The sequence below is a fragment of the Typopeltis vanoorti genome, chromosome 8 (genome assembly GCF_054136105.1).
Source record: "Typopeltis vanoorti isolate ZY-2024b chromosome 8, IOZ_Tvanoo_1.0, whole genome shotgun sequence".
Taxonomy (NCBI): Eukaryota; Metazoa; Arthropoda; class Arachnida; order Uropygi; family Thelyphonidae; genus Typopeltis; species Typopeltis vanoorti.
The window spans coordinates 140,148,567-140,161,068 of NC_143556.1; the positions used below are offsets into that span (position 1 = coordinate 140,148,567).

The following is a 12,502-nucleotide window of genomic DNA, read 5'->3' on the forward strand; positions in this document are numbered from 1 at the left end:
GGAAATGTGAGAAGGCGGGTGGTCCTCAAAAGAGGTTATTGGTTGGATAATGAGACCGGAACAGACTGTGGTCTATATACCCGTAATTAGCGTTATGACGATGATCTCTCTCTTCAATTGCGAATGATTTGACGGTGATTATTAAATGAACTGACTTATTTTATGTATTCAAGATCCATAAACTAAAATGGTGAAAAGTTATCCAGTCTCGACTGAAATACGAGCATGTATTTTGGTGTGAAACAATTTTGCTAAATTTCACCAAAATTGATTTTGTCTTAGGGACGAAACATACCACGTGATAGCTGAACATAAGTCTTTCATGCATTCTGCTGGTATCAACAGCAAAGAACCCACACGAAAGCAGAAACTTAAAAAAAAAAAAAAAATCAAGTATTGAACATTTTACAGATAAGTGATGATGGCAAAACTCAAGCAGCCACCCAAACAAAAAGTGTCCACAGTGCTAAAGGATAGAAACTTTAAAAACCATACGAAGAAACGCCAAGCTGTCGCAACACGTGACCTTCAATAATATTTGAACAATTCATGTACAAATGTGCGTTTTCCTAGTTCCGGCAAGTAGTAACACGATTCCGGCAAGTTTATCACGATGGTTCGCAGTATTTCCACGCGACTCACCGTAATGGCTTGTACGTCAGTGCAAAACATGGTCTACTGACATGCGTATCGTTCCCAGCGTGTTACGGGGAGAGGCGATATTTTAATATAAATAAGGGTTATGCGAAAAGTGTCATTACGAATGTCTCCCGGGCACGGCAAATCCCATCATGAAACGGGCAATGCTAGCGGACTACTCTTTAGGCACTTCTGACCTACGATCTTGAAGTCGCACACCCTTCGTGATTGCAACGATTATAATCGCTTGACACTAATTTCTCAGAAGCGATGCCACTTAGAGAAGTTATTAAGTCCTAAGACGGAGGGGAGGGGAAAAAGGTGGAGGTCACAGCAATAAGTGGCGTGAAATTATTTCGCTCTATATTGCTACGAATATGCTGCTGCCGTCCAGGATTAAAGCGGAAAATTGCGACGATTCCCTCTCCGTTATTATTCTTCGCATAAACTGATGAAATGATAAATATACATTTCACTGAAAAGTGTTAGAAACTCGAGCTTTTAATAAATTAAAAAATAAAATAAATTCATTAAGCTGAATGTTAAAATAAAAAAAAATGTATTTTCAATGCACTTTCTGTGTTGCTGTTGTAATTCTACGCAACAGAAAAGTTCATTCCATGTGACTGCGCAGTAAGAATTATTTGAGATTTTAGGCAGCTCACTCAACCTCTTGTTATGTGCCATCCAGTCGTTTTCGACTGTTGGTGATGTGAACAAAGGCTCTCCATCCTCTTGTCCAATTTCAGCAATTGTAAGTTCGAGTTGGTAAGTTCTTTTCTGTTGTCTATCCAACTCTTTGGTGGTCTTTATCTTCTTCTCATTACCTCAATTTTCCCCAACACAACTGCCTTTTCCAATGAGTCATCATCTCACATAATATGACCAAAGTACATCACCTTCCGTTTAGCCATTATCGCCTCCAAGGAGTATTTTGTCTTTACATTCTCTAAAACCTTCTTATTGGTCATTCTTGCAGTCCATGAGATTCTTAATAGTCTCCTCCATGCCCATAATTCAAATGAATCATTTCGCTTTCTATCTTTCTTCTTTATAATCCATCTTTCACATCCATACATCACTACCGGAAATACCATTGCTTTCACAATTCTAACTTTCGTGACCTTACTCACCCCTCTATCTTTCATAATTTTGCCAGGTTTAACATCGCTTTTTTCCCATGACTATCTTCCTTTTAATTTCATCTTCAAGTTACGATTTACCCAGTAAATCGCAACTTTCAACGATTTCTACTTTACCATCCTCTTTTATAAATTCGTTTAAATTGCCAGAAGCGACCACGTTTGCTTTGCTGATGTTTAAATTATTCCCGGCTTTGTTACTTTCCGTCTTAACTAACAGAATTTATTTTTCAGCCACCAGTCTGAATTCCAGCTGAGTCATTGTCTAAGATAGCCATTCTCATAATATATTCACTATAAATATTAAAAACATAGGGCGACAGTATGCAACCCTGCCACACCCCCTTTTCCACTCGAACACTGTCTGTATCTCCAAAGGCTGCTTTTACGGAAGCTTCTTGGTTGTCATACAGCTCTCTTATCAAGAAGTTGAGGTATTCCCATTACAATCCACAGTCTGTTGTGATCCACGCAATCAAAAGCTTTCTTATGTTTCCTTCTGAAATTCTCTGGTTCTTTCCATAATCCATCTCATGTTTGCTATTTGGTCTCTAGTTCCTCTATGTATCCTAAAGCCTGCCTGTTCTTGTGGCATTTCTCTATTCACATATGGCTTCAACCTTTGTTGGATCATTTCATTTTCAGCATAACTTTACTTGCATATGAAATTAAAGCGATGTTTCGATAATTCTGTTTTTTTTTTTTTTTTTTTTTTTTTAATTTGGATGAATACTAATGTTTTCCAATCTCTAGGCCAATATATTTATTTCCAAACCTGTTGACAAATTTCAGTTAATATATTCAATACTTCATCCCCAGCTGTTCTCAATATTTCTATTGACACTCATCAACCTACTTGATTATAAATAATCACTTAATTTCACACGCGTGATAGCAATCACTCATATAATATGGGGTGGCAACTTTTATATTGAAGCGAAAGGAACAAGAAAAACTTGACATTTTTGGTCTTCGTGTACTGACGCTATTAAGCCACGCAAATTCATTCAATCAGTAAGAATTCGGTTTATATGCGAATTGAAACATGTCCTGAATTCAATCTCACCAAAAGGGTGAAGCTTCGGTTTAAAACTTACTCGTACGATTTTTCAGTAAGTGAAATGCCTCCCAATAAATCGATTGCACTCTTAAATAAGGTCTAAAGATTTGTTCAAATATTCTATTCATTACCCAGAGCGGGATACCAGCGCCCAAAGTCTATTGGTTAGAGGACGGAAGTGCAACCGTTTTTTTTTTTTTTTTTTTTTTGCTTTACCATTTAAGCAGAAAAAATATGCACCATACCAGCACACACATGAATTGCAAACGCACAAAATATTTGAAATGTTCTGAAAATCTCTTACGTTAACACTTTTATGCTCGCCATATAGTGTGAAACAACGAAGATAATTAAATTTCTAGTCTGTTGATGCTCAAATCTGTTTAGCAAATGGCTAATACGCAACACGAAATCAGTAAGAATAATTTAAGTTGTCCTTTAACCTAGTTGAACCATTAGAGCCGAAATAATTTACGGGCACTGTTGTATCTATTCCAATTTTCTTTTTCTCCTGCCTGACGATGTTCAGATCTCATTATTCACTTTAGCCATTCAGAAAGGCAATTGCGGGATCACAGACTACGCAGTGCTCTTCAAAGAGTTTCACAAACTGTTTCTCGGGAGTGCCCTTGGCAAATTCGTACGTAAGCGTCTTTTATAGCGTGGCAATTTCGATAATTGGTAAAATATCCTGTTACTGGCGCCAATATCAACCTGCTCCCAATGCCGTGGCGTTCCTGCTGTTTCTACAATAACGTCGAACAGCAGATATCCCAAGCATACTTTTATGGGGGACATTTTATTCCACTTTGTTCATTCAAACATAATCACCTTGGGAATCGCTTTGTACGGTTAAACCAAAGATGCCAATTATTACGAAAAATATATGTTCCGCTAGTTTCGTAATGGACTTCAAAGTCTGCCTAACCTTCTTTTGAATGTGTTCGATGCCGATGAATCTTCGTCCTTTCGGTTTGCGAAAGGAGACCAGAGACATCGGACAAGCTGATGTAGCTCTTATTGTGCCATCTTTCAGAGACTTTCACGTTAATTTTTATACCAAAGTACGCCCTTTTTAATATGGTTTTAACTTTATTCTCCTCCATTAACCCCGTTTTTAATTATTCTCTAACAAAAAGAATCAAATTTTTTATCCTTTCAACATTTTTATGGGTTGTGTACGAGTGTTGCCGCCCATTCACTATTTTACCGTCATTTTGTTATGCAGTTAATCAGCCATTATTTCTGATTGATGTATGTTTCTAAGCGCGCTCTTCTATTGCTCCCATTCAGTAACAATGACGCTCTTTCGTTGTGAAAGACACCAGAAAGAACCCTTGCATATGTAGTTCAACTAAAGGTGAGTTAGCTAGTAAGAGATAAAGGTCTTGTCTTCACCGGTCACTTAAGTTTTTCCACCCCTCAAAAAAAAAGGCACATTTACCAGATAACGCACTCCGATCGGATCAACCACCGCATCAGAGATTAATTAAGTTTCAATGATGTCATTACTTTACTGTAACAGAATATTAGATGATGAAATATTTCTAAGCATAAGTTCACTTTTAAAAATATATATATTTTTTAATCTGTTGCAGGTTACTTCTTAATTATGATATGTAGAACCACCCAATGTTCGCTACTGAAAATGAAGATTCAAAGAGATTTTCCAAAGGAATTTGATGAAAAATGTTCCCCATATAACAACATTCTCACTTTAGTTATTTTATTTATGTTTTCCCCATCGACTTGTTTGAATATTGGATCCGCCGAATGATATCACCGAGAGGTCGGTAAGTGGAAACCTCTAAAATAACATCAAAATCAGCAGTTGCAGCCTAGGAGAAAAAAAAAAGAAAAAAAAATTGAAAAGCCAAATCAATACTGGAATAATACGCAATATGGCCAACGCTAGTATACGATTTCTAAGATAGTTTAGGGAGAGGATGATGTTTATGTTAAATTTAACAAGGTTTTATTTTACAGACAGACTAATTTAAAAAGTAAAATATCTGAGAGAGATCTGTTTCTGCCATGTTTTTGTTTGAGCATTACTGAAGGTCACATGGCAGCCCCAAAACGAGAAGCAAGCTAAAAATGAAAGGTATAAACTGATGTCATTGCTTCGATCCAGAATAACATATTTTAACAGTAAAGAAATGGTTCCTTACATTATTTAAATCATGTAATTTCTAAATAGCAACAATAAACATAAAATGCTTGTTTAAATTGGATCTTTCACTTTACAATAATTTCGTTATAGAAATAAAAGTGAAGATATAAATCCTGTCTATCATGAATTTTATCACGCATGCATATGGGGGGGGGTGCGACTAAGGAAATGATGAATTTTGTATCCAGCTTGGGATCGAAAAATCTGTTGTTTTCATTTTCATTATTACCATTACAATTTTCCACTAATTCGGTGTACCTCTGACCATAAACTGGGACTAAACAGGGCGCTTTATCAGTTTTTTTATGGACTAATTTTGGAGATGGTGCCAACCAATAATCCATTAAAGTCTTTCACATAAAAAATATCTGATTTTTTTTTTTTTTTTTTTTAGCAATCATTGGGAAGATATGTGAAATAGATTTTCGACATACACCCATTATGCTCAAAGACAGCCTTTCTACGGAGCTATGTTTATTAGAGAGGCCACACGAAAGTTGCAGCAGTTGTATAACATTGTGTGGAAGGAAGTACCGTCTTAGTGAATAGACTGAGGGAGTATAGCAAATCAAGGATTTGATCACTAACAATTATGAGGAGGTATACTTTTGCGTCATCACATTCCTGAATTGTGACATCACTGGCTATCGCAGCAACGGGACATTTAATTTTGCTGTTAAAATAATCTCACTGGAAGTAACCAAAACAGGGATGACCCGAGAAAACTTCAGTTAGGATTCAAAATGCTGATGAATGTGAGTAAAACAAGTCCAGCCAGAGGGGAATATATCTGATGCGCGTGAACGGACGAGCAAATGGCAAGAAAAACAATAATAGATAAGTACGTTTCGCTAGATGAGTACTAATGAAAAAGTACTGGCTGAATATTACAAGTGATATAGGACATTTAAATTATATAGCTGTTCATGAACCGTACACTAATAAAATTACAATCACGAAATTTTTGAAAAGATTAAATTGTCGCTTGTTATTATCTTATTGTTACCTTCTTTAAGAATTCTTCACGCTCTCTTAAAGATGCTAAGCAACTGTTTGCCTTCAGGTATCTGATTCTATATGAAACCTAATTTCAACGCAAAACGAAGTTGATCATAACGGTACCCGTTTACGTTTTATTCCTTCTTTTAGAGGAATTCGATGGACAGAAATCTTTATTTAACAACTAAAAAGAAAGCAAATCAAAAGTTCATGAAGTTAGAAAAGAATTATACGTTCTAATTCAAATTATACGCTCTATACGGCATGTACGGTAATGTGAACTGCATAATGTATGTAATCATTGGCCTGGTATTGCACAATACGGAAAGGTATCGCCTGTTGTTCAGGAATGGTATTTTGCTTTCATTACTGTAGCTACAGGTTTGGTTTCCGCCTTTCTTTGAATCGTATCGGCAAAGAAACTCATGTTAAAGGTATTTCCTTTTCACGGAAGAAGTGAGTATAGAGTACTGCAGAACAGCTCCTTTTTTTTTTAAGAAAAATGTGATAATCTGGCAACAACAAGTGAGAACAGAGATATACAAATCTGAAATGGCGATAACTTTGGCGAATGAGAAGAAATATAATCACTCAGAAATATACGAGTTTTACCCAACGTCTTTAAATCCCCATTATTCTGAATGTTTTAATCGAAACACTCTGATATTTTATTATCTTCAAGAGCTTGTTCCTTCGTTCTTTTGTGTTAATTATAATGCACATCTAATCTGTTCCTAGGATAATGTTGGTTTTTCTATAATAACTTTCATATTACATACTAAACTAATTTCTTGAAAATGATACAAAGTTGCACTCATTTTAGTTGCTATGTTCATTCTCATTTAGATTTTTGGCTTTAAGCGTTGTTATGACGTCATCTATTATAATATTAAAATAACAGATTTAAAGAATTCTTTGTCTCCATTATTTCTTTTATTTTTTCAAATATCTTATTACACAACATCTTTATTCCTTGAATCGGCTTTTTTTTTATTAATATTTTTAATTATTTTCCGCATTTTAACAACTCCTGATGAATACCATCTTTTCTAACTTTTTTGGATAGACGTGATTAATTGAGAAATTATTTCTAGCATCATCTTCATTTCACTTTCATTACAGTTCTTATATTATTACGTAATTAGGATCATCACCAAGACTTTATATTCTCTTTTCACTTACAAAAATTCATACTGCAGTGTTTAAACTGTTTCAGAACTGCCGCTATTGCTTAATCAATGGAGTGGGAAAAATCTATGAAGAGACTTACCTCAGAGGCTTTTCGTAGAGATCACAGACGCTTTTCAGAGTCCGGCAATAATCCTTCTCGCTTATCAGAATGTTTTCCACTATACTAAATCGTAGATCAGTGGCTGTTAACAGAAATGGAAATGTTTTACATCTCTGACACACTTCAATACATTAAATACTTTAATCAAACATACTAGATAAAATCTAAGACTCGTGGTTCAATCCGAGGGACCTACCAGTGGTTAGTCCATTTCCTGTACATTTAAATTTAAAGGTTCTTCGCGTCCATGAAGCGAAGAACCTTTATCAGCTGAAGACGAGTTAGCAGGTCTCATACGGTAGTGGAAGGGTTCTTTCATCCCACAAAACAGACAAAACCAGCCATTACAACAAGCACAATTAACAGACATAATACTCTGTCCTCGTGGCCTGAGATGCTTAGGCTGTAAATCCAAACGAACCTTATACCCTTGAGGTACATTTCGCACATGAATTACAACAGGTACTTGTGTATGGAATTCCTATATTATGAAGGATGTGATTTTCTGTCTAAAGTGTTGAGTGGAACGACTAGTTTGATATATGGAATCATGCTTTACATAATTTAAACCAAATTTCGCTAAGCGCTACAGTAGTATTTGAAGAGGACTAATTTAGTGCAACTGGAATTCGAATTCCTTGTGAAGTGCATTTTACAATGATTGTACCTAATTTTCTCTTTCAGTTATATTCGGAAGCCAATAATGCACAAATCTTGCTTCTTTACATCTAATTTAAAATAGCTAACACTAATAAAAAAAAAAAGAATAGCGTATAAATCATAAATACATCATTAAATTTCTGATATATACCCTCAGAAAAATTTACATCATTACTAACTTCTGTTACCTGTCAAGACTCCAACATTATCAGATCTTATGTTTCTATATTCTAAGGCACTTTTTACTGCATCAATCCACCTATATCTTGGTCTTTTTCCAAGTTTCGTTTGCGCCTGAAGTATTTTCAGGACTGGGGAAACTTGTGATAAAGGTGGTATATGACTTCACACATCACTTACCTTAGTATACCATAATGCAAAGCACATCTCCTTGCAGACATGTATAATGCTATGCACCACCTTCACCACGAGTTTCTCCAGTCCTGAAAATATTTCAGGCGCAAACTTTGTTTGCTTACACTTGGATAAAGGATTAAACCAAAGTATATAATTTATTGGTATATTTAATTTAGAATATAACCAACAACCTTTATCTAATCCAGAGTAATTTAATAATAATGTGTGACACCTTTTAGCAACTGGTATAGAAAAATATGACTTCTGCAATCTCTGGGTCTGGCGCCCACTGGAGAGATCTCGGTTTTCGGCAAGATTAGCACTTTGGTTTTCTTTCCAAGTGGTGCTAGTGGTGGTTTCGCCCCACTAGCACTGGTCTCTTTTAATAAATATTAGGATTGCTGGTAGTGCACTTAGTGTCTGCATTTATAGTAGCTCAAATAAATATTCGCTGGTGGTGTAGAATTATTTCTGTATCACGGGATTATTTTATTCTCAGTCTTACGACAAAGTTTTTTTTTTTCTTCCAATTAAACGCAGAGGTTATAGTCTTTTTCCCACTTGAAATAATAGTACCAATTCCTCCAAGGGTGCGAACTCTAGGAATTGAAATTCCCGGATGTGAAGAAGCGAGACGGGTAACTAAGGTTTTAAAATAGATAGTCGGGCAAACTAGATTTATTCTTTCACCCCTTACACCGGAGGGAAATATTTAATTGTAGTTAAAGATGCGGAAACAAGGGACAAACTATTACAAGGTTTTACTCTCGAAGGCAGCAAAAATCGAAAGATTTCCGATGGAATATATAGAGAATAGTAATGAAATTCTTATACAAACATTTTCGAAATGGGGTCAGATTAGTAATATACGAAAGGGTTTTTCAAGTGAAGAACCAAATTGGTTTTCTGGTGATGTCACGTCACCTTCACAATGGATATGAAGACGCCTGTACCAAATTTTGTCAACATCGGTACAACCCGAGTTATGGTAAACTATCCCAGAGTACAACGTCAATGCCTGCGTTGCGGTTCATACGATCACTTAGGTGGTAACTGTCTCACATTTGAATGTTTTAACTGCATGGAGATCGGAAATATCGCTAATCAATGCCTCAAACCTTGTCAGAAATGCGAAAGTTCTGTATACCGCGTTAACACCTGTCCTTTTAGAACTATAGCGAAAAGAGTGGGAGCTCCTGTAGAGCCAATTAGAACACCATAGATATCAGAGGCATAATGAAGAGTTCCCGGATCTTCCAATTCAGTCTAGACGGCAATTTTAAGCAAACTACACTTGGTAAAATCACAAGAAGTGCACGCTCAAATCGATTAGAAATTATCCCCAAAATTCTAGATCTGGAGACGCAACTTTTCCAGTCAAATACTGATGGAACATCAGTTGACATTACCAATAATGAACCTAAAATAACAACTGAATACGTACAAATGAAATACAAAAACATGAAACTATTCTACAAGGAAAAACTGGAGAAGAAACAGAAAAGCAAGTAAGACAGCTGAAAGAACTTAATATGCAGACAAGATCATCAAAAAAGAAAGACGAATTAATAAAAAAGTTGACGATAAAAAAAAAAAGACCTACAACTAAAAGAAAAAGAACTAATAAAAAATGTAAAGATGGATAAGGCTGTGGATCATCAAAAGAAAACTCTTCAGGCTCAGAAAAGTTTATGGATTATGAAGCACCAACTCATGCTAATAAAGAGAAAGCAAGAGATACAATTAAAGGAAACATAATAAAGTTTACTGATTCAAAGTTTCCTCAGTACAGTTATCTACATGAAAAGAAAATAACTAGCTTCCAAATCAAAAATGCTAATCATGAAATTGAAGTAATGGAAAGCAACTGGAAAAAACTGGAAAACAGTTTACAAGAAGCAGGTTACACAATTGCTTCTTCACAGATTGAAGAACCTCATCGGGTTCATCCAAAATTTAGAAGTTCAAGACATACGAGTGACACTTCAATAATCATAGCGTCTCCTTTCTGCATTGACTCATTAAATGTACGAGGATTCCACATGCAAATTAAACAAAAAACTATACGGAACTTATACTAAGCCATAATATCAGGTTTTTGTTTCTCCAAAAAATATTCTTCTGCAGATATAAAAAGTTTAACAGATAGACATCCACTTCTTTCTTATTTGAGCTTTGGAAGATTTAACAGAGCTGGAGTAGGAGTTCTTATTCTTGCCTCCCCTCTCCCCCTTGAGTCATTCTGTCATATCCAAAGGGATGCAGAAGGGAGAATCTTGACAATTGACTGGAAATACTGTGGATATGTAATAATGTATATAAATGTTTATGCTCCATCCAATGGAACAGTTTGTCAAAAATTCTTCCAGGAATTGGAGCCATATTTATATGGTACCCACTATATCATAGCAGCTGAAGACTGGAATTGTATTGAAAACCCCACATCAGACAAAATAGGAAGACACCCCAGGAGTGGAAAATGGGATATGCACAGTTAAAAACATGTCTTGATAATGCTCAACTAGTAGACATATGGAGGGTTCGCAATCCTAATCTCCAGGCATGCACATACATGAATCAAGGTATTGGTACTCGGATTGATCGAATTTATATCTCTTCTTCCCTTATAAATAGGATAATTCAGATAAAACATCTTGACATTAACATGTCAGATCATAATCCAGTTATACTTAAGTTCCACTGCATGGAAAAAAGTAGAGTTCTTTTCTGGACCATGGAGACGTCCACCAAATTTTCCGTTGATTTTTTCAACAAAATTCCAGACCCTTTGTTTGAATTGGAATAGTGCAACCTGGAATTGGGATATGTGGTTAAAATTCAAACAAGCAGTAAAGCAGAATACGATGGAATGGGGAAAGGAACAGGCTTTCCTCAAAAGAAAAAAGTTGAAAGACCTGTATAAAGAGAGAAGCTAGTTTGTAACAAACCAACGCAATGGCATAGAATGTAACAACATCATTAGAAACATTAACATAGAGATAGTAACTGGAAAGATAGTATAACATAGAGTAACTGGAAAGGCAGAAACAAGTAGAAGAAAGAAATTTTAAGATAAGAATACAGCAGCACTTAGCCCTTCAGCTGCATTCTTTAATAGACAATTTACAAAATTTCGCCTTAGCTCTTTTATAATAGCTGAGGCCTTTTCTCTCTCTCTCATGCTATCTATCTGTCTTTTTTCCTCCTAATACTATCAGGCTCTCTTGCACTCCTATACTAACTACTCTAGACCTATGATGAGTAACTCTTTACTTTTTCACCTCAATAAAGGTCGAAACCGGTTGGTGACTTGATTCCGAGGAAGCAGAGTTTCTGCTCAGGTAATGGATGGCAATGCTGTAGCCAATGAAGTTTTAACTGAGGCTCAGTGGTGGGGTGGGCCTGCCACTGGGTGGAGTTAACGCTAAGAGTTCTTCTTAGTGACGGGGTGAGCCTGTTGCCGAGTGGACCAACGCTGAGTTAAAAGATTCTTCGGGTCACTCATTGTTGGGTGATCTGGGGGATCACTAGTTTTTGAAAAGGATAAGCCCTCACATAATACAAGGAAACTGGTCTGGGTAGTGACCCTTCCCATAATGCATAGCATTATACATGTCTCCAAGGAGATGTGCTTTGCATTATGGGATAATAAGGAAAGTGATGTGAACTTAGCCCACCTTTACCACTAGTTCCCCAGTCCTGAAGATACTTCAGGCGCAAACTTTGTTTGCCTACACTTGGATAAAGGATTAAACCAAGTATATAATTTCTTGGTATCTTTAATTTATAGTAAAACCAAGTGAAAAAACTTCCAACATCTCCTTCCGATGTCTCTAGCATCACGAGATGGTCACAGTAGCCTAGCTGGAGACCAAGTAGTGCGAATGGCTGCTCACCCACTTCCAAAAGTGAGGAATAAAAGGACTTTACTTAACTCCCTTTTGGGAATAACGTAGTATTAGATTATTCTGATTTTTTTAATTGACTAAGACTAATATATTGTTTACATGCAAAGCTTAAGACGCTACTTCAATATAAAAGCAGATTTCCAGCATAATATGAAAGATTATCAAATGGCCGTAGTGTTTTAGGAAAACTGTGGAATCTTTTCACACACATACACACAGGAAATAATAATAATAATAAAAAACAGATTCCGAATTGTGACGGAACGGATCTCT

At 36.0% G+C, this 12,502-nt stretch overlaps 1 protein-coding gene across 1 annotated transcript in view; it reads right to left on the reverse strand.

The window, feature by feature from the left end:
- Positions 1 to 12,502, reverse strand: part of LOC150104387 (uncharacterized) — a 382,513-nt gene that overhangs the window by 326,758 nt on the left and 43,253 nt on the right. The window contains exon 3 of the mRNA XM_090396468.1: positions 7,284 to 7,386. Within this exon, the coding sequence (XP_090252594.1) occupies positions 7,284 to 7,386 (103 nt within the window). The remainder of the gene's footprint in view (positions 1 to 7,283; positions 7,387 to 12,502) is intronic.